Below are 25,699 nucleotides of genomic sequence, written 5' to 3' on the forward strand. Positions count from 1 at the left end.
ATTAGAGAATGCTGTATAAAAAAAAAAAATTGACCTTCACAACACACACAAATGGAAACTAAATGAGGTGATGGATGTTTTAATTAAAATTATTTCACAATGTATATCAAATCATCGCACAACAAAACTGGAGTAATATAATTTTTATATGTACTAGATCTGTAATAGAGGGGAAAGATGCTTTAAAACGACATTGAAATGATCAACATCAGAATATGAACTTTATTATATCAATGTCAAACATCTTTATTTTGATAAAAGACACCCTAGTAGAAGGATCTTTGTTCTTAGAAATTCACATTGAAATAAGGGATAACTGTTTTAAAATATTTAATAAATATAAATAGGAGGCCTGCAGTACACAGAATTTAAGTGTATTAAAATGTTAATTTGTGAACCTGGGCTGGGGTTGTGGCTCTAGAAGTAAAGCATTTGCCTAACATGTGAGGCACTGGGTTCAATCCTCAGCACTACATAAAAATAAAGGTACTGGGTTCATCCACAACTAAAAATATATTTTTTTAATTGCTGCATCTAAGAATTCAGGAGTTCTTTATCATAACTTTTCTGAAAATTTTAAATTATTTCTAACTATAAAGTTTAAAAAAATACTGTGCAGGAACTTCTGCAAAGTCAATAGCAAAAGCAAGTCTAATTGGAAGACTGGGTTCTTGGGAACTCAATAAGAATTACTTAAGAATTATAACATATGACCTTTTAGGAAGGACTGCCAGAAATGAAGGAGAAAAGCTAACTTTTCCCTGAACAGAGATTTTTCTTATCGCTTCTGTAGAGACAAACTTGCGTAAACTTGAAGCATGCATTAATGTAGAAGAAAGTGGTCTGTCCCAATGCACGCAGCATCAACAAAGGATCTCAAGTAGGGACGACGGGAGATGGAGAAAAAACAGACATTTTCAAGTAAAGCTGCGGCCAGGTGACACACTGCACTCTGATGGAGGAAGTTCAACTATAGGGGCATTGTAAGTTGCTCAAGTCTCATGAGTTATCAAGAGGCTTCTTTGGTGCACTAAAGTTAACAAACTAAAAACATTTCTGCAGTTATCCTAATGTTGCAATACCAGGAACATCCAGCTGCACACAGGAAGCCCATTGTATGGAATGTCTGATAACTCTTAGCGTCTGTTAACATCCTTGCCTTTTTGGCAAGGAAGGTTTCCCAGGCTTGGTTTTTGCCGATACCACAGGATCAGCCGATGATGGGTCAGGGGTGGGGGGTGCTGATCTGCTCTCCACATGTCCCCCTTTCTTACTTTTTAATTGCAACTGATGCATGTCTACTTGGAGGTGTTGGAATTGGTATCTGATGCGACTGCAGATGACTGTGAGAAAATAATACAAAATTCAATGTAAGGAAACAAGCCCAATAAAATACCATGTAGCATGTTTTAGCACATTCCAAGGACTGAAACCATTTAGGTCATTTAACAGTTTTTCAGGAAAAACTGGCAGGAGACAACATAGGAATCTTTCTTTTTTGCATGACTTAGATGTAACCATGTAGTTGTAAAAGATCTACACTAACACTGTTAAGATTTTAAATTCCTAATAGATGGATCTTTATTTTCTTCCAATCCCACTGGGAATTACTATATAAAACAGGTGTTACATAAATAAATTGATAAGCAACTTGGCATTGTCATTGTTCTCTGACCTTAAAACTTTATATCTGATCACCTAAGTTTATTACAGTGCAGCTTTTAAAGCATTTAACTTAGCTTTAAGTTTATCATCAATATTCTCCTGATCTCACAGGGCTCTTGATGTATTTTCTGTCAAAGCAGTGACAAAATGAGTTGTTTGAATGTCCTGTGCCTGAGTGTCAGAGACAGTGATCATAGAAGCAATCACACTAATGAAAGTAACGATACCAAAGACTAAGTCCCACAGCACACTGTGATAGACTCAGTCAATTATGAAGTTCTTGAAGAACCTGTAGGCCTATATCTTAATACCAGGCATCTGCAATGCTGCTGGGAAGCATAAGGAAGGAAGGCTGGTATAAAACCAAAATATCTTGATTTTTGATAGGCTTAGTCACACAATTAGTAAGATTATAGTTAGTATATTGTAAAAAAATATTAATCATCCATTTTTGTGCTATTAGTATTTCCTATTAATGACACATAAGGAGACTGGACACACAACCACAAAAGAGTTAGCAGTACAATCACTGGTTACATCTGCAAGTGACTGACTTGTGGATTTAACAAGATCTAGAGCAACAATTAGATACCATAAATTCTGAGTGCCTCCTGATCCTGTGGTCAAGATTTTACTAACAAACCTTCCAGGAGTCATGGGTTCATTATGAGGATGTGCTGGATCTAACTTTGAGACAAGTACAGGACATATGACTTGGACTGGAAAATATTATGTCTTACAGGAACTAAATTAGGACAATCTAGTCATTAAGGAAAAGTTCCCAGTTCTGAAGTGGTGGAATTAGGGCAATAAGGGACACAAGTATCACCACAGGATGTCTTATATTCCTGGGACACTTGTAAGCAACCACTTTTTTGGTGAACAAACAAGGGTCACAACACTATACCCAGAGAAAGTTAAAGTAATGAGAGGGGATAATATAGAAGTCAGATTGACCCCTCCCACCATGGCAGAATAATTGTAAACTCTGGAATAGATCCTTCAGCCCAGGTAGTGGGATAAATTACGGGAGGATCTGGAAAACATGTCCAATGAGTTCTCGTTACCATACATACCTGACAACTTACAACAGCCAGCATTGCCATAAACATGGTAGCTGGTGTCACAGGGACGCCCTGACTCTCAATCACATTCTCAGCTTTGTTTGTCAGGTTCTTGATCTGACCCCAAGTCGGGGGACTTGAAATCAGTGTGCCCTTCATTGCTTGTCTGTTTTTCTTGCATCTTTTCCTCTTCAGATTGTTTCGGGGCAGCTTCTGCTCCGGCTCCGCTGTTTCTGAAGCGATCCTTTGTCTTTTTAATTCGGGTTCCGGTTCCGGTTCCGGTTCCGGTTCGGCTGTTGGATCCATGTTGATGATGCACTGCTCACTCGGGTACCCAAATCAGCTTCTCAGCACCTTCTGGAAAGATATAGACATAACCTCTTCTCCCCATCATTATTGGATCTGGCCACTCCATTTTCCTGATTGTAAATCTTTCCACCATACCATTCCTGCTGAACAAACTGAAAAGAGATTTGATATCTCTAAGTCGCAGTGTGATCCTTCTTTTCACGATTTAAGAAATTTAAAGTAAAAAGCATGATAAAATTCATTCTGCAGAGATGAATAATACCTATCTCCCCCTTTGGTTTTGAAGTTGAACTTTTAACATTCTACTGGCACATTCTACTATTCTTCTCCCTGAGCATTGTATGGGCTTCATGTCTTATGAATAAAATGATAAGAAGCACAAAAGCACTGAAAAGAACTGGTATTGGTATAAGCTGGATCATTATCAGTTTTGAATTCTTGAGGTTTGCCCATGACTACAAAAGAAGCCAATGATTAATGACATGTTTAGTACTTTCTCCTGTTTGTGTTGTAGCAAAAATGAGAATAGGTGTCAACAGACACGTGTACCCAATGTTGTCTTCAAAACTGCTGTACAGGTGTCACATCCATCTGTCAAATATGATTTGGTTAAAGGCCCCAAGGATTTACCCCAGTTGATAAGCTGGGAGGTGAGTAACACACTGAGGGCATAGTTTAAGTATGGTCTGAGCCTGCTCCAAAGTGAGGTGACATTCTTTGCACAAATTGGAAGCAATTTGGTGACATAGAGCATGTAATGCTTAAGACAAGTTATAAGGTGCTATACATTCTACTGAAAATGTACTGAAAGAGATGATCTATAACATTGTTTCCTTCTACTAAAGGTCCTGGAAGACCTGAATGAGCCCAAATACATCCAATAAAACATGGGTGACATCCTTGTTGCAGTGTTTTGTAAAGATTTAAAAAGTTGAAATAATTCCTCAGTTAGCATGCCCAATAGTGGCTGTTTAAATTACTTGAGTTGCCCCTACTGCATAAGCACTGTCACTGTAAACACTTATAGATTCCGATAAAAAGTGTTGTAGGATAAACATTATAGCTTTCATTTCAGCACACTACAGGGGAGAAATTTGATGAATTTTAGACTCTCTTTTCCTATGAAATCCAGCCCTCCCTGAGCTGGACCAGTTATAGCCTGAGAAATTGGTTAGTGCAAACAATTTTAGGGAAAAGAAAAGTAATTATAGAAGCAAACTGTAAAATTTTATTAGCAGGGTAATGACTATCAATTTGGTCAGGAAAATCAGCAAGTATAATCTGTCAACTTGTATTTTTGTCAAAGCCAATCTTGTTGTGCAATAATAAAAGGAACTACAAAAAGGGAAGGCTCTAGCCCTAAGAGTTGCTGCATTTGATATTGGATTTCTGTAATTAATTGAGCAACTGAATCATTAAGTGGCATTAAGGATTTAGAGGAATGTGGCAGGTGAAGTCATTTTATAATTTTTGTTTCTTGTCAAAGTACTCCCGCAGGGGTACAAGTAGTAGGAAAAATCAGTACTTGAATAGATCTATTTAGATCAACCCTAGTAAGTCGGGCTGCTTAAAAAGTATACTCTACACAAGTCAACACAGTTTTAGCTTCTAAAGTAAGCCACTGAGGAGAAGACAGAGTTGGATCTCCTTTGAGGATACTGAACAAATGCCCTAGCTCAGCTGTAATTAACTTAAGAAGGATGTTAACCAATTAATGTCACCCAGAAGTTTTTGGAAGTCAGAGAGTACATAAGGTGTCTATTCTAATGTGAAGTTATCAAGAGGCTTCTTTGTGCACTAAAAAGTTAGAACCAGAAACATTTTTGCAGTTATCTTACTGCTGCAGTGCTAGGAATATCCTGGTATTATCCTGTTACAGTCAAGAAACCCGCTGTCCTGGAATGTCTGATAACTGTAAGCATCAGAGTGTCAAGGATGTAAACATCCTCACCTTTTTGGCAAGGAATGTTTTCCAGGCTTGGCTTTTGATGACACTCCAGGATCAGGGATGACTGGGGTTCATCTGCTGTCCACGGCTTTCAATTTAGAAACAGATCTAAATTTGTGCACTAGATTTATTTTACAGACTTCCTTAAAAAAAAAAAAAAAAAAAAGAAAGAAAGAAAAAAGAAAAGGAAGGAAGGAAGGAAGGAAGAAAGAAAAAGAAAGAAAAAGAAAGAAAGAAAGAAAGAAAGAAAGAAAAGAAAAATCGCAATTGTCTCCGCAAAAAGTGCATCAACCCACCTTGGAGAGGTCTCTTGATCCATATAGAACAGTGAGATCTTAGCTACAAATTATTATATGAATGACATTATAATACGTAATAATTTTCCAAAAGAATGGAATATAGAATTAAATATTCTACAATAAACTATTATGATAGAATTCTTCAAGCAAGCACCAGTTGCCAACTTCTTCCTCTCAAAAGGAGGCAAAAATGAAAGGCAGGCTGAGAGGTAAGGTACTGGGCAGCTTTTCATACAAGAGTTATGTCAGGCCTTAAGAAAAAAAATCCATTACTTCTGATCATCTGCATCTGATCGAACCTTAACATGACAATTAGGCAAAAGAACAGAACCTGCTGGGCGTGGTGACGCACACCCGTAATCCTGGCGGCTGGGGAGACGGAGGCAGGAGGATTGCAAATTCAAGACCAGCCTCAGCAACTGAGCAAGGCCCTAGGCAACTTAGACTCTATCTCAAAATTAAAAATAAAAAAAGGACTGGACATGTGGCTAGGTGGTTAAGCATCTGGGAATTCAATCCCTGATTCCAAAAATATTCCAGAACCCAGGTTTGACCCACCTCCCTACGAACGCAGTCCGTTTTCCCATCCGTCTTAGACGCGTTCTGCCCACCACCCCAGTACGGTCAGCACGCATGGAGGACGACTACCTTTGTTCTCCGACTACAACTTCGTTTTCTTCGGAACGCTTTAAGGCAACGGGAATCTGTTCCCGGGCCTGGGTCACTCCCGTCTGGCTCGGAAGGAACCACCGTGTGCTTTCCCGAACGCAGAGCCCTGACGTTGGCTCGGCCGTCCCGTTCTTGTGCACCACGCATATTAATTTGCTAGGGAGAACTCTGCAGTCAGCCATGGAGGCAAACGGTGACGGCTTAACAGGGTGGTGACGTTTTCCGTACTTTCTCGGTTGAGTGTAAACCCGAGACTTTTTAATGGTTTCTGTTGTTTTTGTTTTGATTTGAGGCGCCGGGGAGAGAAACCAAGGCCTCGCACAGGCTGGGCAAGCCTTCTCTACCAACCACGCCGAACCCTTCGGGCAGCTGAGCCCTCCCTGGAAGTGGCAGTCCTTTTCCAGACAGTGAAGCTGTAACTCACCAGCTGGAAACGTCACGTCTCCGAGGCTGGCGGCCTTACGGGTCTCACCGAGACTCACCAGAGCTAGGCTGCAGTGGGCTCCGCAGCGAAGCCCTGTATCCTGCGCTTCCGGCCTCCGACCTTGCACCGGAAGCCAGGGCGAGCACGGAGGAGAGCCTGCCGCGCACGCGCGGAGGAAGGCCTGCCGCGCATGCGCGCCAGCCAGCCTCTCCGAAGCGACGTCTTCTGACGTCACCGCCAGTCTTGCCTGGACGGCAACCGGCGGGAGTTTTTCAAAATGGGAGTGCAGAGGCACCGCCCAAGCCTCGGGAGGTGTCAAGGAATCCCTTCGGTGGCTTTAGCATCGTCGCCGGGAGCGGCGGCCTAGAAGGCAGAGCCTGATGGGCACCTCGACCGGCTGGCTGCCTGGAGCTCCACCTCGAAGGGACTGCGAGAAGGGGGCTGACCCGGGGAGCGCCGGCCCGGGCCGCAGAATATGGCGACCTGCATCGGCGACAAGATCGAGGTGAACCGACTGGCAGGCTGAGACTGCTGGGCGGCACTCGAGCCCCCCGTGGGAAGCGGGCGAGCCAAACCAACGGCTGCGACCGGGCGGAGGCGGCGCCGGTGGTCGGCCCGCCGCCCTGCTGCAGCCGGAGCCCCGCCGCCTCGGTGGCAATCCCGCCGGTCCTGCCGCGCCGGCCAGCAAGGCCACCTCCCCCGTCTCCAGGGGGATGGCGGTTGGCCACGGCGGGAGCTGCGGCGGGAGCTGCGGGGGGCTCCCAGGTGTTGGCTGGAGGCGGGAGGAGGCGCAACCTGTGCTGAGGTGGAGTCCCACGGGTGCTCGGTCTGGCCGGCCTGGGGTCCGGGGGAGTCCTGCAGAGCATCACCATGCCTTCTACCGCAGACCCCTGCTGCATTGAGGTGGAATACCTACCCAAATTTTGTCCAACTCTCCTCCCAACCCTTTGCATCCTGTTTTTCCAGGCTCTTTGTATCCTTTTTCCTTTCTTCTCCTGTGAGTCATCACACATAATCTCTAAATTTTACTTTTTAAGGATTTTAAAGTCGGAAATCTGCTCGGTAAAGGATCATTTGCTGGTGTCTACAGAGCTGAGTCCATTCACACTGGTTTGGAAGTTGCAATCAAAATGGTAAGACTAGGACTGGGGTGGTGGCTCAGTGGCAGAGTGTTTGCCTAGCATGTGAGGCGCTGGGTTCCAGTCTCAGCACCGCATATAAATAAATAAAATGAAGGTCCATTGACAACTAAAATAACATTTTTAAAACATGGTGAGACTATGTTAGTCAACTTTTCTTCTGTACTTTGCAATTAACTAAAGGTGTGCTATTTGAGATGTCACAAATTCCTTACCAGCACCTACCAGCCTTTTCTTTGATTATGGTGTAAAGAATACATCCTGTAGGACCTGTGGCAGAGTGCTTGCCTAGCAGGTGTGAGGTACTGTGTTCAATCCTTAGCATCACATGAAAATAAACAAATAAAGTCATTCTGTCCATCTACAACTACAAAAAAAAAAAGAAAGAAAAAAGAATACATCATACTGACAAAAGACAATACTGACAAATCCAGCAGTTTAGCTTAAGGATGTTTTAGGGAGCATTAACTTGCTTTAATGTTTTATCTTCATTGCTGTTCAGTAGACACGGTGTGTTTTAATTGTGCATGCTTGAAGTCAAGTGTAGAATTCAAATAATTTTTTCTAATAATACACTTGTATGTAGTTCTGTATTACAGTATAAGTATTAATCCAAAATACTATTCCCGATCATTAGAAGTCAGTCTGTTAGGAATAACATAGACATTAATAAATTGGAAATTAATTATCAAAACTAGTTGGAAAAAGGAAAGGAAATTTGGCTTAAAGCCTGACTAAATTTGGATTTTCTTAGGGATAGGACAATTGTGCTATTAAAGTAATTAATTTGACAGAGGGTACTAGAATGCATTGGACTGACATCCACTCTGCTAAGCACTCTGCTGGGTAAACAGGAAAAATAGACCCAACTGAGTAAGTTGATCTCAAAGACATATATAAAACATCTTCAAACTATTTTAAATTAAAATATAATTTCTTTTCAAAGATGGCTTAATTCCCCCCACCACCTGCACTAGGAATTGCACCCAGGTGTGCTTTACCACTGACCTACCTCCCAACCCTTTTTTTTGTTTTTGAGACGGGGTCTCACTGAGTTGCTGGGGTTGGCCTGGAACTTTCCATCCTCCTGTCTCAGCATCCTCAGTAATTGGAGTATGCCACTGTACCCAGATCAAACATGATTTTTAACAATTTCATATTTGTAAATTAATCATCAACATTGAAAACTCTTCCGTTACTTTTAGATAGATAAAAAAGCCATGTACAAAGCTGGAATGGTACAGCGAGTCCAGAATGAGGTGAAAATACATTGTCAATTGAAACATCCCTCAATCTTGGAGGTAAGATACAATTTTATAGAAGTAGCCAAGGACACTGAATTTTTTTATTATAATTTATTTTGCTTTTTCACATTTCAGCTATATAACTATTTTGAAGATAACAATTATGTGTACCTGGTATTAGAAATGTGTCATAATGGTGAAATGAACAGATACCTAAAGAACAGAATGAAACCTTTCTCAGAAAATGAAGGTAAGCTTCTTTTTTACTTTCTTTCTTTTGCTTTCCAAAAGTGTGTTCTGAAAAAGTGTGCTATTTTATAATATTTGATAAAATTGAATTATTACCTTAGGCTAGAAATGATCCCACACACACACACACACAACGCTGTTCTTCTTAATAACAATTTAAGAATTACAGAAAATAAGAAATTTGTCATTTATTCCCAGAAACACATTTCAGATTAAGTTATTGTTAGCAATTTACTATGTAAATTTCAAATCTAGAATGTGTTTTACAATGCCACTGATGACAGATGTTGAAACCATTTATTACAGAAAAAGTGGATCTCGTAAGTAGAGTACTGTGAATCCCTTTGAACTTAACACTCAGCTTCCAAAAACTATAGTCATCAACACCCTTTAATCCCCTGATTCACTAGAGTATTTTGAAGCAAATTGTAGACATCTTATTATCTATAAATATTTTAGTATTTATAGAATCTGGACTTCAAAATAAAATAATCACAAAGTCATTATCACACTGAATAATTCTCAAATTTCCCTAGTCTCTCATAAATAATTTTTTGCAGTTCAAATCAGAATCAAATAAAGTCCATACATTGTCAAACTAAATTTTTTTTTTTTTTTTTAATGTTTTCTTGCCCTTGTAACTGGGATTGCAGATGAGCTAAGAAAGATGGGTTCTGATAAACTTTTTGTACATTTCAATCTGTTGAAAAACAATTTGGTCATATATACTGAGTTAGAAGTGTTTATGTCCTTTGACTCAAATTCCATTTTTGGAAGTTTATTCTGAAGAAGTAGCACAAATTGAAAAATCCATACACACATTGACGATGAGTACTGCATTTTTCAAAATATTTAATGATATAAAAGACCTTTTTGCTGGGCACAGTTGTGCACATCTATAATCCCAGCAATTTGGGAGACTGAAGCTGGAGAATCACAAGATCAAGGCTAGCCTCGGCAATTAAACAGGACCTTGTCTCAAAGTAAAAAATAGAAAGGGCTGGGGTTTTAGCTCAGTTGTAAAGCGCCCCTAGGTTCTATCCCCAGAATTGCTAAAGAAAGAAATAGAGCCTTTTTAGGTAAGACAGAACTAGCAAAAGCAATAAAGGAAAAATGCCAGTTTGAATTAAAAGTTTCTATACACTTTTAACAAACTTAAAAGAGAAAGATAGTTTGATCCTTAATAGCACATACACAAAAACCATGTGTCTTTTTTATATATATATGTGTGTGTGTGTGTGTATATGACTGACTAGAAATTCATATTAAAAAAGTCATGTCTAAAAAGATAATCAAATAGAAAAGTTGGGAATATGAGACACTGAAGAAAAAGTATCAATAACCAATAAACATATGAAAAGATGTTCAAATGCAGTAGTAATCATGAAGATGCTAACCCAAATAACAAAGTACCATCTTTCACTCATTGATTTGGAATAGCCTACTCTTTCACAAGGATCTGCATGAAAATAAAGCCTTTTTAATAATAACATGGGCTGGGGAGATAGCTCAGTTGGTAGAGTGCTTGCCTTGCAAGCACAAGGCCCTGGGTTCGATCCCCAGCACCGCAAAAAAAAAAAAAAAACAAAAAAAAAACAAAAATAATAACATAATACATTTTCTTATTCTTCAGTCCAGTGATTCTATATCTTTAATATATTATAGAGGATTTACCATACACATTCACAAGAAAACAAGCATGTATAAGAATGTTTACTGATGTATTTTTTTTTAATTTTGTTGTAATTGTAGATGGACAGAATACCTTTATTTTATTTTATTTTTTATTTGTTTTTTTATGTGGTGCTAAGGGTCAATCCCAGTGCCTCACATGTGCTAGGCAAGAACTCTGCCACTGAGCTACAGCCCCAGCCCTATTGCTGTTTTTTTAAAATCTTGAAATAGCAGTAATGACCCAAATGTTCATCAATAGCGATTGAGTAGAGATCTATGATACTGCCATAGAAATAAAAATTAATGAAACCGTATATTTAAAAAGCATTTATTACAATGTCTATAGATTTAAATATATATATGCAAGCAGAGAAACAAAAGAATATAAACAAACTTGATGTCGACTAGGTTTTAGGAGCATTTAGGAGGTATCAAAAGAAAGTTAACTTTTTTCTTTTTTACAATTAGTATAGATTTATGAATTGTTTGTACAGTTAAAAATAATTTTCTTAATTTTTATGCAATTCTCGTTATCGTTTCCCTAATCACATCCAAATGCTAATGAAATTTAGCTTCTCTTAAAGCTCATTAGTTGGGAAAAGCAAATATTAAAAGGGGTGCCTTGTTTATTTAATAGAAATTGGATAATATTATAATACATTATAATACCACAGAAGTTGAACTTTGGTTGGTAAATTCTAGCTGCAAGCTAGTATTTTAATGTTATACTCTAACTTGTACCTGTGTTTCATAGTGGTTTTGTTGTTGTTGTTGTTGTTGTTTTTGTTTGTTTTTTGTTTTTTGGTACCAAGGATTGAACTCTGGGGCATTTGACCCCTGAGCCCCATTCCCAGCCCTCTTTTGTATTTTATTTAGAGACAGTATCACTGAGTTGCTTAGCGCCTTGCCATTGCTGAGGCTGGCTTTGAACTCAGGATCCTCCTGTCTCAGCCTCCCGAGCTCACGGTGTGTTGTAAATACTGAGTCTTCAGATTTCCTCAGTTGAAAGTTCTCTTTTTTGTGTCCTCACAGCTCGACACTTCATGCACCAGATCATCACAGGAATGTTGTATCTGCATTCTCATGGCATATTACACCGGGACCTCACACTTTCTAACCTCTTACTTACTCGTAATATGAACATCAAGATTGCTGATTTTGGGCTGGCAACTCAATTGAAAATGCCACATGAAAAGCACTATACATTATGTGGAACTCCTAATTACATTTCACCAGAAATTGCAACTCGAAGTGCACACGGGCTTGAATCTGATGTTTGGTCCTTGGGCTGCATGTTTTATACATTACTTATTGGAAGACCACCTTTTGATACTGACACAGTCAAGAACACATTAAATAAAGTCGTACTAGCAGATTATGAAATGCCAACTTTTTTGTCAAGAGAGGCCAAGGATCTTATTCACCAGTTACTTCGTAGAAATCCAGCAGATCGTTTAAGTCTGTCTTCAGTACTGGACCATCCTTTTATGTCCCGAAATTCTTCAACAAAAAGTAGAGATTTAGGAACTGTAGAAGACTCGATTGATAGTGGACATGCCACAATTTCTACTGCAATTACAGCTTCTTCCAGTACCAGTATAAGTGGTAGTTTACTTGACAGAAGACGCCTCTTGATTGGTCAACCCCTTCCAAATAAAATGACTGTATTTCCAAAGCATAAAAATGCAAGTGACTTTTCTTCAGGAGATGGAAGCAGTTTTTGTACTCAATGGGGAAATCAAGCACATGAAGCCAGTAACAGTGGAAGAGGAAGAGGGATTCAAGATGCAGAAGAAAGGCCACATTCTCGATACCTCCGTAGAGCCCATTCCTCTGATAGATCTGGCACTTCTAATAGTCAGTCTCGAGCAAAAACTTATACAATGGAACGATGTCACTCAGCAGAAACACTTTCAAAGTCCAAAAGATCAGGAGGAGAAGAAAATGAAGACCGATATTCACCTACAAACAGCAATGTCAATATTTTTCATTTCTTTAAAGAAAAGACATCTCATAGTTCTGGATCTTTTGAAAGACCTGATAACAACCAAGCACTGTAAGAATAATTCTATCAGAAGTATTTTATTTTCTATAAACATTATACTAGCACAAATATGAGGCTGCATCTAAATGAATGCCTTTTTTTTAACTGAAGCACTTATCAATTATGATTTTCATTTCTTACTAGTAAAGTATTGGAATAATAATTTACAGTAATGGTTAAAATGCCCTTTAAAAGTGAGTGTATGTGTTGCTGAATGTGTTCATGCTGTGTTTAATTCTTGGGAGTCTTTAGTTTCATATATATGGAACAGGTCTTCAGTGTAAAACACCATGTATTAAACAAGTCTGATCCCTGAAGTAGTCTGATAGAAACTACAAACAGAGAAAGAAGCTGAGCCTGAGTTTTGAGTAATTATAGTACTAATACTACTTCTAACAAGACAACTAATTGTTTTAGTGACTTTTTTTGAATGTGTTCAATTTTTTTTTTTATTTTTTTTTATTTTTTTTTATTTTTTTTTATTTTTGCAGTACTGGGGATCAAACTCAGGGCCTTGTGCTTGCAAAGCAAGCACTCTACCAGCTGAGCTATCTCCCCAGCCCTTTTTTATGATTTTTTTAATGCTTGAATTATTAAAGGGCAGCAGCCATATAGAAACATCACAACACCCTGGCATTTTGTCCTGGGACTTTAGCATTTTAGAGACAATGTAATTATGCAAATATTGTTTTCTTCATTTATCCTAAAATTTGTAGGAATTCAAATCTGTCTTCTAATAAATATTTCTACCTTAAAAAGTTGGCTAGGTACTGGGGGTCTAGTACTGTGATAGAACACATTTAGCATGTAGGAAGCGGTAAGTTTGATCCCTAGTACCTTGCCCCCCACAGAAAGTTGCCTGATCATTTTTTAATTAGTTTATGGGACTTTGTTTTTCTTTAGTTCAGATCATCTTTGTCCAGGAAAAAGTCCTTTTCCGTTTCCAGACCAGACACCTCAAACTGAAATGGTACAACAGTGGTTTGGAAATCTGCAAATGAATGGTGAGTGTTTAATGTAGTATTTAATTAACAGCTAATGACTTAAGACATGCAGCATCGTAGTTTTCTTGTTTTTGTTTTTTGTTTGTTTGTTGTTTGGTAGGTGCCAGGGATTAAACTCAGGGGCACTCAATTGCTGAGCCACATCTCCAGCTCTGTTTATATTTTATTTAGACGCAGGGTCTCACTAAGGTGCTTAGGGCCTCAGGCTCCCAAGCCACTGGGGTTACAGGCATATGCCACTGCACCTGGCCATTATAGTTTTCTTTTTGCGCTTTTTAAAATAAAACATCTTTCAGTAAACTGTATTATAATAAGACTGTTAATATTTTGAATATTTACTAGAAGTCAGCTACTGTCCTTAATACTCAGCATATATGATGAATTTGTTAAATTCTCACAAAAATGTATGAGGAAGATATTGTTATTATGCTTATTTTACAGTTAAGGAAATTGTGCACAGAATTCTGTTGTACATGCTTGCACAACCATTAAGTACAGAAGCCAGGAGCCAACCCAAGCAGTGTGTCTTAGAAGCTTTTCCCTTAAGTCCTCTGCTTTTGCAACCTCTCTATAATAAGTACCTACTCTCAGTGCCCATAAAATAGTTAAAAGATGTTTGGCTTTATTTTTAAGTGAAGCTAATATGGACACTACTCAGGTGGGGCCTCACACCTAAATACAAAGCTACCAAAATCTAGGTATTTTTAAGTAGCAAAATTCAAGTCATTATTTTATTTATAGATTCAAAGTGTAAATATTAACCCAGTAAGTTCCATAATCCCAGATGTGGGACACCTATAAAAACTTAAATTGAGCAACATATATATACCACTTACTTTTGAAATAAATATTATGTTTTTAGATGATTCTTTTGAGAAAAATAATACAGTGAATGATTAGAGCATTTGAAAACATGTAAAGGATAGATAAGCTATGATTTCCAACCCATTTTAATGCACCTCTGTCAATTTCATTGAAATATTTGCAGAACTGAAAACTGGGGGCTTAATGGGTTAAACATTCTTCATTAATGAACATAACAGATTAACAGAAGGTGGGATGAGGAATAATAATGAAAAAAGAGAATTATAAAACATATGGAGAGGAGGAGATCATTTTTTACTGAGTGTTGTATTACCTCACACACAAAAGAGTACATAGTGGCTGTAATTTAAGCTGAGTGTTGTTTGTCATCTCAAGAGTCTATTCAGTTTTTTTTTTTTTCTTTTTTCAAAAGGAATGTGTGTGACTTTCAGAAACCACAAAGGAAATTAATCTTTTCATATATACTTGAAAATATCCTTGGAAATAATGCAAGTTTGCTTTTTAAATGATAAAACTGATAATGTACTTCTTGCTCTACTTCTGTTGTATTTACAAGGATTTCTGTTTGACAGTATGGACTTGTCTAGACAGAGAAGTAACCTTTTTAAAAGTAATATAGTGATGCTGCTATAATTTTAAATTATTTTATTTGATACAAAATTTTTGGCCAGGCATGGTGGTGCGCACCTGTAATCCTAGCAGATCGAGAGGCTGAGTGAGGCAGGAGGATCATGAGTTCAAAGCCAGCCTCGAGGGCTGGGGTTGTGGCACAGTGGTGGAGCACTTGCCAGCATATGTGAGGTGTTGGGTTCAATTCTCAGCACCACATAAAGTAAATGAAATAAAGATCTGTCAACAACTTAAAAAAAAAAAAGCCAGCCTCAGCAACTTAGCGAGAACCCTGAGCAACTCACTGAGAATCTCTAAATAAAAAGTATAAAAAAGGGCTGGGGATGTGGCTCACTGGTTAAGCACTTATGATTCATTCCCCAGTACCAATTAAAAAAAAAACAAACAAACTTTTTTTTCTGTTGTAATGAGAGTGGGAAAAGTGTTTTGGTTTGTTTTTTATTTTGCAGTACTGGGGATTGAACCCAGGGCATTGTGCTTGCCGGGCAAGCACTTAACCACTGACCTTAACCTCCAGCCTTGAGAGTTAAAGAGGCGGATATAGATTCCCATGGGAACTAAAATAACAATTTAAAACATAAATTGATAATATTCCTAAGAATTTTTCAAAAATACAAATACATATGTAATATTAAATGTTAGTAATACTGAAGCTATTCATAATGGTGTTTTTTCTTTTAGTTGTATGTATTCTAAGCAATGATAGGATAGGAGGTTCTTAGCATAAAAAGTAAATTTATGTATTTTTTTATGTGGAATGATATGTGGGAACTCCTCAAATCTGCTTGTGTTGGAACATAAGCTCACCTTAGAATTAGCAGGTGACCCTGCAGTGACTAGTTTTTGCCTTAACTGAAAAATTTATTGCCTATTATATCTTTTGTGATCTGTCTTAAAATACCCATTTAAAGTTACCTGTCTTTTTATGTCATACATTAGACTATTAGAATAATTTCTTATTTTAAAATTAAATTTTATATGCATATTTAAGGTACATAACATCATACACATGTATAGTAAAGTGGCTATTATATTGGAACAAATTAATATATCTATCATGTCACATATTTACCCACTGTTCTCCCTTTGGCAATAGCAACTAAAATCTGCTTATTAGGAAATATCATCCTGAATAAAATAGACTTACTTTGCTAGAATTTTTTTTTTCTTTTAATGCAAAGGTTTGGAGATGTAGCTCAGTGATAGAGTGCTTCCATGGCATATGTAAGGGCCTAGGTTCGGTCTTCAATACAAAAAAAAAAAAAAAAAAAAGCAGCTAATATAATCAATGTGCCCTTGTTTTTCATAGCTGTAGCTTTTTAGTTATTTATTTATAAACTGCTTTTTTCAATAAGTATGATAGCTCATTTAAGAGAAACCACTGAGCACATTAGCATTAGCCCAAAAAGAGATTTTCATGTGCATCCAGTTTTGCAGAAGGACCTGTCAAGAAATGCTTGGAGCGATATGAGAGCCAGAAAGAACTCTGATGGTCTGGATGATGCCTCTGCCGTCAATCAGCTGGGTACCGTGAAGTACATGACTGGACCGCACAGCGACCCTGAGAGGATGCAGCAAGAACCTGGTTTCGGCTTAGATCCTCTTTCCGAACAAAGCAAGACCAGGGGTGTGGAGTCAACACTGGGATGTCAGAAACACACGTTACGAAGCATTACGTCTCCTTTGACCGCTCACAGGCTAAAACCAATCAGACAGAAAACCAAAAAGGCTGTGGTGAGTATATTATTTTTCTAACCTACTCTTTGATACTTTTTTAAAAATACAATTCTTGAAAACATGATGGTGTAGTCCCCTATAATGTCCCTGAACTTTGAGTATGTGCATGATAAACCTATTTAAATAGAAAAAATGAGTCTTCGTGGAAATACAGCTTTTGTTTCCCTCTAGCTTTTTATAATAATGAAGTGATACTGATGTTGATTTTAAATTACTATTTTTAGAAAGTAGATTTGAATGTAAAACATTTAAAAATAATAGTTATATACTGTTCTAAATATTTATTCACAATTCAAATAAGTGAATTAATATTTACTATTAACTTTTTGTTTTAGTTTTATTTCTACATTTAGTTTGGTCTTAAATCCAAAGAGTAAACAAGAAATAATACCTTAATGTTTTAACGACTGAAATTATTTAAAGAAAAAGAGTATGTACATTTTATACTTTAAAATTATCTTGTGAGGTGGGAAAGTGATTTTTTTTTTTTTAATTCCACGTTCATCCTGTTTGTGTCTGCTTCCGGTTTCCCCCAGTCCTGCCTTTGTTTGGCTTGCTATTATCTCTAAGTCCTTCTCCGCCCTGCCTTCTGCTTTCTTTCTGCTCCCTGGTTATCACTTCACACTTCACTGTACATTCTCATGTTTGCACCTTATGGCTCACAGTTGTGTTCAAATATAGTTCTGGTCTGGACTGTTGGAGTGAAGCAGCTGTTTGGTTTTCACTTTCATATTTGTTTCTGCTATGGTTAAGTAATTTTCTCATGTATCATGTGTGTCAGAGATGTTTTAAACAAGAAAATTTTTATTGATTTTTTTTTTTTTTTTTTCTCCTTAGGTGAGCATACTTGATTCAGAGGAGGTGTGTGTGGAGCTTCTAAAGGAATATACATCTCAAGAATATGTGAAAGAAGTTCTTCAAATATCTAGTGATGGGAATATGGTAATGTACAGTTATTTTATCTGACAACTTCAAATCTTCACCTAAGCATTTAGCATTGCAATTCATTTTACAGTGAGATCTCTAAATTTTTAAAAAAGCAGTTTTTCTGATATGATAGTCCCTGTAGTTTAAAACCTGAAATAGCATGCCAAACATATTTAAGTAAATTAGTACAATTTTAAAAATAATTGTAGGGCTGGGGACATAGCTCAGTGGTAGAGCAATTTGCCTAGAATGTATTAGATCCCGGGTTTGATTCTCAGCACTGCAATAAATAAATAAATAAATATAAATTATAACTAGTAACAAAATCTGAAGTTTTTGATTTGTTTAAAAAGAAAAATAGAATAAAATACTAGATTATACCATTTCTCTATAAAATAATACTTAATATTATGTTTGAACTTTTTAAATATATTTGTTAACAAAATATAGTGCTGGGACTGGGGTTATAGCTCAGCGGTAGAGCACTTGCCTAGCACATGTGAGGTACTGGGTTCAATCCTCAGCACCACATAAAAATAAATAAACAAAATAAAGGTATTGTGTTCATCTACAACTAAAAACATTTAAAAAATAGAATGCTCTAATTTATTGGTATGTAATCAGAAGTCTTAAAAAAATTTTTTGGCAGATCACTATATATTATCCAAATGATGGAAGAGGCTTTCCTCTTGCTGATAAACCACCCTCACCTATTGGCAACATCAGTAGGTACAGCTTTGACAGTTTACCAGGTATGTAAATTTTAACAGGAAATGAATTTTGATAATAGATTTATATATACATAAACTCTGTATATGGGTATTATAGGTTATAAATATTTTGGTTTTAGTCATGCTGGAGGTAATGTTCTTATACTTTGTATCTGGTCCATTTGGTGTACCTTATTAATCCAATGTTTACTATTCATATTCTGTGTTTTAATGCTACTTTATTCTATTTAAAAGTAAAAAATAACTGGAATATTAAGTCATATACCACACAAGTAAAATTGGTTCACTTATTTAATTACTAATGTGACTAGAATCACTTTAAAATTTTCAAAACAAAGTGTCTAGATTTTGATCTTTGAAATCATTACTGTACTACATACATGATCATTTATGTACAACTTCTAGATACTATGAACGGGGGAATAAGCACTCAACAATAAGACTTAATTGAGGTGACCTTTAGGAACAAACAAGGCAATTTGTCTAACCCTATTAGAAATCATAACAGGAAAAAAAAAAAAAAGAAATCATAACAGGTAGGTAAAACTATGTCAAGTTAGTGTTCTCTTCCTTAACATTACGTAATTTTTTTCCCTTTAGAAAAATACTGGCGAAAATATCAGTATGCTTCCAGATTTGTACAGCTTGTAAGATCTAAATCTCCCAAAATCACTTATTTTACAAGATATGCTAAATGTATTTTGATGGAGAATTCTCCTGGTGCTGATTTTGAGGTTTGGTTTTATGATGGTAAGTACTGTTTTTAAAAAAAATTTTTTCCTGTAGTTTGTAATTTGGTAGTTGTGTGTTTGTATTTCTGATTCACCACAGGTTTTTAATGTGTGCGTGTATAAATGTACATGTCTGTATCTATACATAATACATATAGATATGTATATAGATATGCATATTTTCCGTACATATAAATTACAGGTGCTTCATACTACATGACAAGACATTTTAACCAAAGTTTGTTTATAGGTACCTTCCTGTAAATAATTTATAGTATAATCCGTATATATATTAGTCCTCCTTCCCTACTTCACTCTAATTTAACTGTACCTTGCTTGGGAATATAGCAATGTCATGAAATGATATCCTTTTTCTTATTAGAAACTCAAATGGACATGTACCAAATTATGAGAAATATAAATGGGGCAGAAAGATTGGGGTTAATGAACATTCTAACCACCCTAAGTATCATGTAAAGATGATTTACTTTTAAGGCATAAATCTTTTAAGGGATACACATGCACACACATCACACAGGACATACATAATTGTAGTTGTCCATCAACTGTGTTTTTAAATGAATATAAATGATATCTTGATCTGAAAGCTATTATATACTAGTATGATGATGAATGTAAGTCTAGATAAATTGAAATAATAAAAGTATTATGCTTATTTTCTAGGAGCAAAAATACACAAAACAGAAGATTTCATTCAAGTAATTGAAAAGACTGGGAAATCTTACACATTAAAGGATGAAAGTGAAGTTCATAGCTTAAAAGAGGAAATAAAAATATACATGGACCATGCTAATGAGGTACACATCTGATAGATTTTTCATACTAATTATAATTAATTAATTACAAATTACATAGGTCAAATATTGACAGCACTCTTTTTTTAAAACAGGGTCATCGTATTTGTTTAGCACTGGAATCTGTAATTTCAGAAGAAGAAAAGAAAAGTAGGAGTGCTCCCTTTTTCCCAATAATTGTAGGAAGGTAAATGTTTAAAAGTTTTTAACATGGCTAAAATTTACAAGATTAAAAAAAAAAGTTTGGTTTACATCATAAACATTCTTTAGACATTTGTATATTACAAGTTTTAAAGGAAAATATTTGAACATTTCTTTCATCTTCAGAAAACCTGGTAATACTGGTTCACCTAAGGCACTATCACCACCTCCTTGTGTGGATCCAAACTGCTCAATAAGAGATGCACCATCTTTGGGCAGATTGATCACGAATAGTGCTACTACTCCACCACAGGCACCCATGCTTAGTCCTTCTGTGAGTAAATCTGTGTCTCTTACGTCCTTAACCCTTCAGGGACTACCTTACGCCCTTCCTATAAAATGGAATACCTCAGTGGAAGCCCTAGGGTCCTATCCCCAGCACTACTCCATCCCCCACCCTTCAAAAGTAGAAGAGGCCTTGCCATCAGCTGCCTTCTTCCCAGGCTTATCCTGAGGCACTGTATCACAGAGGCTCTGCTTGAACCTCAAAGGCCTTCTTTAGTCCTTTGAAGGAGCCAAGGATCCTTTCACATGTTAATTTGACCTTTTGAGATGTACACAGTTGTTTTATTTTTCTAATACAATATTAACTGCCTAAATATCCATGATAAGCTTATGATTAAGTACTTTTATTATTTATTTACTCAATGAACTATCATGTCAGTAAGACTATTTATACATAGAAAAATACAATGTTAAAGAAATAGGTATGTGTTTACTCATACCTACATGTATACATATTGTGATATGCAGCTATGAAAAAAATATCCCTTGGGGAAAAAGATTAAAGAAATTAAAAGAAAATAACAGTTGGGTTATTTTCATTTCTTTATTTTTCTCATTTGCAATAATGTGGTTGTATTTTTAAATTTTTTTTCTTTAAATTAAGCTAATGAAAATCCAGTAATTCTCAATTTTTGCTGAAGTAGGCTTTTAAAAACACTAAAGAATAATGTCTTTCTGTCTTTACTATTTGTAGGTAGTCAGAGCTGAAGGGCTTGGCCACACCACTACAGCTTCAGCAACAAACATCTCTTCTCATAATTTAAAAGATTGTCTTCCTACATCAGCACAACTTTTGAAATCTGTTTTTGTGAAAAATGTTGGTTGGGCTACACAGGTGAGAAGTTACTAGCAAAATGAATTTTCTCAATATGAATTTCTATTGGTTTTCACACTAATTAGACAATTACCCCAAAATATAAATTAGTGTAATGATTGCAATAGAAGTTTTTATTTTTTTATATTGGTTAAATCTTTAAAAATTTTAATGTTTTATTTGCATACAGTGGAAAACTTTATTGATGTTAACAGATTGCCTACCAAAAGTAGAGGTCATAATAATGGCTACTTATGATTAGTGGAGAACAATATCCAAAACATTGTTTCAGAAGCCATTTGTAATCAATATGACTAGAGTTAACTTTAGTTTGGCAAAAGAAGGAAAAGCTAATGTGTTTAAAGTAATTCAACATTGAGTTTCAAACTCACAAACTGAATGTGGACATGAGCCCATGTATATTTTATGAGAAGACTTAAAGATCTTAAGCAGGACACATGCCCTTTTACTTGCCGCTTAAGTACCATGAACCCTTATTACTCTTGGGGGGTTAGGTAATATCTTTGAGTGCCTGCCATTTTTTTTTTTTTTTTTTTTTGCAGAACTCAGGGCCTTGAGATTATGAGGCAAGCACTCTACCAGCTAAGCTCTCTCCCCAGCCTGAGTGCCTGCTTTTTGGTACCATATTTTTCATATACATCATCTAATTTATCCCAAAAAGTAACCTAGTAAAGTTGACACTATCCCCTTTTAAAGATAATAAAATTATATATAGTTCATAATGTTATATTGCCTTAGATGATCTCAACTATACTACTTGTTGGTGGGCAGAATCTGGCTGTAACCCTAGGTCTGTTTGATTCCCTTGTCCTTGTTTGTTTTTTTCTCTCTACGGTGTGCCTCCCCATTTATCATTAATCACTAAAAGAAGTTTCAGAGGCTAAGATGTAACATTTTCAGGCAAGGAAGAAATTCTGTGGCACTAGGAAAAAGAGAGGGTTGAAATACTTCGTGGGGGGAGGGGTAAACACTCAGATATAATGGAAATTAGTGGGAAACAGGATTTATTTAGAATAATTTTAATATTATAGTACTTCAGCTATTAAAGGAATAACCCAGAAAAGACATGAATATTCTCAATGCTGAAACTATTATAGTCCCAAATCTATAGTTACTAGAGTTTTAAAACTATAGAAAACTTGTTAAAGATGTTCAACATGAGGACTGGTTTGGTTTGGTTTTGGTTGTAGGTGGACACATACCTTTATTTTTATGTGGTGCTGAGGATTGAACCCAGGGCCTCAGGCATAGTAGGCAAGTGCTCTGCCACTGAGCCACAACCCCCAACAGGAGTCTTTTTGTAAGAACCTCATATCCTCTAGGGTATGCTCATTTTTTACGGTTATTATTTTTCTAGTTAACTAGTGGAGCTGTGTGGGTTCAGTTTAATGATGGGTCACAGCTGGTCGTCCAGGCAGGAGTATCTTCCATCAGTTATACGTCACCAAGTGGTCAGACAACTAGGTAAGTTGTTAAAATACTGGTTAAGATGACACTGTTTGCTATATTTTGCTTTCTTGCTGTGCTAAAATAATAAAATTACCATCCCTTTTTTTATGTACCAGGGATTGAATAAGGGATAATTAACTACTGAGCCACATCCCCAGCCCTTTTTATTTTTTATTTTGAGACAGAGTCTTGCTAAGTTGCTGAGGCTGGCTTTGAACTGGAGATTCTCCTGCCTCAGCCTCCCCAGCCGTTGGCATCATAGGCCTGTGCCATTGTGCCCGGCAAATTGTTCTGTTTTAAGAAGAAAAAAATAGGTATGCTTCACCGATTGAGGTGGCTAATAAATAATGGTGTATGATATTTCTTGAGGTCTCTTGTCATTGAAAAATAAAAAATATAATATGTTTTTTGGTACTACCATACGAACCAAGTGATTATAGTTTTATCTTTTTTCTTTTACTTTACTTAGGTATGGAGAAAATGAAAAATTACCTGAGTACATCAGACAGAAATTACAGTGTCTTTCTTCCATCCTGTTGATGTTTTCTGATGCAACTCCTGGTTTTCATTGATTGAAACTCCTTTCAGAAATCTGCATTTAATAAATAACTTTTTGGTTGGCTTTCAAGTGACTTTTTTTATTTAATATAACTTCTTCAGAAAGCCTTTCTATTAAAGAGAATTTTAATCCATACAAGTAAAGGATGTGTGCTGAGAGAACAAAGAAAGTCGAATGAAATTTGAGTCACCAAAAGTAGTTGGTCACAGAGTATTGTAGGATGCCTAACTTTGCTGTGAAAACATACCTTCAAGCTTACTGAGTGTATTTGTATTGAATGTTTTTTTAAAAGCAAAAATATAAATGGTGTGTGGTGTATTTGTGCTTTTATTGTTTCCCTACTTCTCAGACATGTTGAGAATCATGGACAAAATATGCTGTAGTTTTGGAATTTTCAAATATGTAAATAGTATGTATTTATGTTGTGAGTAACATATGTAAACATGTATATTTGTTTTATATTTATTTTTGTAGAACCAGTGTCTGATTAAACATTTTGACAAATGCATTTTATAAAAAAATAAATAGAACAACAAGTAATTTTATCTTTTGATTTATTTAAATACTTTAAGTTACTACAAACTCATTTTTAAATTTTCTCGCCTGTTTAGGAACCAAATTTCATAACTTAATTTTCTAAGTTAAATGTTAAACATTGTTTTTCTACTCTTGGCTGAATATATATTTATTTTAATGGAAACGTTTTAACACTGAAGAACTTCATGATGTAACTAATTGGCATGAAGAACTATTTGATGGGATAGCCATTCCTAATGGAAAAACAGGAGTAGGGCTGGGCACTGTGGCACATCCCTGCCTATAATCCCAGTGACTCAGGAGGCTAACAAATTCCAGGCCAGGCCCAGCACCCCCGTCAAAATGAAAAAGTAAAAAGGACTAGGGGTGTAGCTCAGTGTAGAGCACCCCAGGTTCAGTCACCCCCCCAACATAGATGTATAGGTACATATAAACATACACACGTGTCATATAAATAGAATAAAATACACAACTTGACTGTTCAACCTAATGTTTCCTCCTGGGTCATTTTTGGGGCATGTGTGTGTGTGAGTTTATCTTTTTTTGGCACTGGGGATTGAACCCAGGGGTACTTAACCACTGAGCCATATCCCCAGCCCGCCCCCCACCCTTTTTTTAAATTTTCAGACAGGATCCCACTAAGTCGCTGAGGCTGGCCTTGAACTTGGGATCCTCCTGCCCCAGCTACATAGTAACTGGGATTACACACCGGTGGTACACACCGGTGGTACAGGTGTGTACCACCGCACCCAGCTCCTGCCAGTTTTTATCATCAGGAAAATACTGGAGCTATTTCTATTAAGTACACAAGTAGACAATGTCACAGTTCCTCAATACCATTTTGGAGATTTTTGTCTAATGTAATGAGAATGTAAAATAATATTAGCAACATAAATTGCAGAGCTAATAAAGACATCCGTAATGTTCACACCAGACTTTCTCAGATGCTGATTAGTGTAAATGATGGCACTATCTATGAGAATTAGCACATTAATACCCAACTTCAAGGAAGAAAGTTATGTAAACCTTCCTCTAGGAAAAGTATTATGAAAAAGTTTCCCATTTAAAAAAGGAAATAAGTAATTCCTATCTTGAAGATATAAAAACATTTTTGTTTTGAAAATTAGGTACACTTTGTTATCTCTGAATTTTTATTTTTGTGTATTATACATAATACATAGCTGAATTTTAATTCAATTTAATAATCTAGCCTAATTTGTGTACATTTGTTTTTTCTGATCTCTGCTGTTTGTCACTCACTGCAGTTCTATTGGATTAGTCTACAGATTTTTGTGTGTTTTCTGTGTACCATGTACTGTTGGCTTTTTCTCCTTTCAGGTTGTTTCCTTTCGTCTCTGTGTCCCTTGGGAGAGGGATGCACTGGTAGTTCAACATCTACTTTATCAGGACTATGAAAGGACTCCCCGCTGAGCTCCCTGCTACTTTGGAGTTGCATTTCTTGAATACCTTGTCTTTTTTCCTGCAGTTATTGTTCGTTCCAATGTATCGGGTAATCTGTTTGTGCCCAATTCTCCCTCCTTCTGGAAACATCTCTAACTGACACAATTTTCGCCTGGACTGACTGCCCTGTAGTTCTCCCGCATGTGAACGTACTGCAGGTGGTTGGTCAGAGACACTTGAGTTTCTGGGTTCGGGCTGTAAACTCACGTACTCTGAACGTGTTCTGCTGCATGTGTAAACGTTT

At 36.6% G+C, this 25,699-nt stretch overlaps 2 protein-coding genes across 11 annotated transcripts; one reads left to right on the top strand and one right to left on the bottom strand.

The window, feature by feature from the left end:
- Window positions 1–204: 204 nt before the first annotated feature.
- LOC124994503 (pyrin domain-containing protein 3-like) lies at window positions 205–6,522 on the bottom strand. Of its 10 annotated transcripts, none has more exons than XM_047566529.1 (4): window positions 5,934–6,372; window positions 4,990–5,074; window positions 2,742–3,086; window positions 205–1,343 (listed from the first exon to the last, which is right to left on the bottom strand). In XM_047566529.1, the coding sequence occupies exons 1-3, from the start codon at window positions 6,099–6,101 to the stop codon at window positions 3,052–3,054; spliced, it is 288 nt and encodes a 95-aa protein (XP_047422485.1). In that variant the 5' UTR covers window positions 6,102–6,372; the 3' UTR covers window positions 205–1,343; window positions 2,742–3,051. The 10 variants fall into 10 exon arrangements, 9 of the variants coding, with proteins under 9 accessions (XP_047422485.1, XP_047422484.1, XP_047422480.1 ...); XM_047566528.1 differs by having other exon boundaries at window positions 2,742–3,190; XR_007110506.1 differs by lacking the exon at window positions 4,990–5,074 and having other exon boundaries at window positions 2,742–3,190.
- A 6-nt stretch (window positions 6,523–6,528) lies between these two features.
- Plk4 (polo like kinase 4) lies at window positions 6,529–23,922 on the top strand. The gene is made up of 16 exons (XM_047566519.1): window positions 6,529–6,883; window positions 7,416–7,511; window positions 8,723–8,818; window positions 8,897–9,011; window positions 11,717–12,740; window positions 13,632–13,732; window positions 16,617–16,921; window positions 17,762–17,866; window positions 18,501–18,603; window positions 19,183–19,332; window positions 19,998–20,131; window positions 20,224–20,315; window positions 20,456–20,603; window positions 21,309–21,449; window positions 22,807–22,913; window positions 23,368–23,922. Exons 1-16 carry the CDS (start codon window positions 6,854–6,856, stop codon window positions 23,468–23,470), a joined length of 2,850 nt encoding a protein of 949 aa, XP_047422475.1. The 5' UTR covers window positions 6,529–6,853; the 3' UTR covers window positions 23,471–23,922.
- Window positions 23,923–25,699: the final 1,777 nt, after the last annotated feature.

Source organism: Sciurus carolinensis, chromosome 10 (genome assembly GCF_902686445.1).
Source record: "Sciurus carolinensis chromosome 10, mSciCar1.2, whole genome shotgun sequence".
Classification (NCBI taxonomy): domain Eukaryota; kingdom Metazoa; phylum Chordata; class Mammalia; order Rodentia; family Sciuridae; genus Sciurus; species Sciurus carolinensis.

Bases quoted from the DNA above. Each gene is read 5' to 3' on its own strand.
- Plk4 (XM_047566519.1), top strand. From the start codon at position 6,854: ATGGCGACCTGCATCGGCGACAAGATCGAG. The intron at 9,012-11,716 runs GTAAGCTTCTTT...GTGTCCTCACAG, and splicing joins ACCTTTCTCAGAAAATGAAG to CTCGACACTTCATGCACCAG. The intron at 22,914-23,367 runs GTAAGTTGTTAA...TACTTTACTTAG, and splicing joins CCAAGTGGTCAGACAACTAG to GTATGGAGAAAATGAAAAAT.
- LOC124994503 (XM_047566524.1), bottom strand. From the start codon at position 3,035: ATGGATCCAACAGCCGAACCGGAACCGGAACCGGAACCGGAACCCGAA. The intron at 1,344-2,741 runs GTATGTATGGTA...ATTTTCTCACAG, and splicing joins TGGCTGTTGTAAGTTGTCAG to TCATCTGCAGTCGCATCAGA.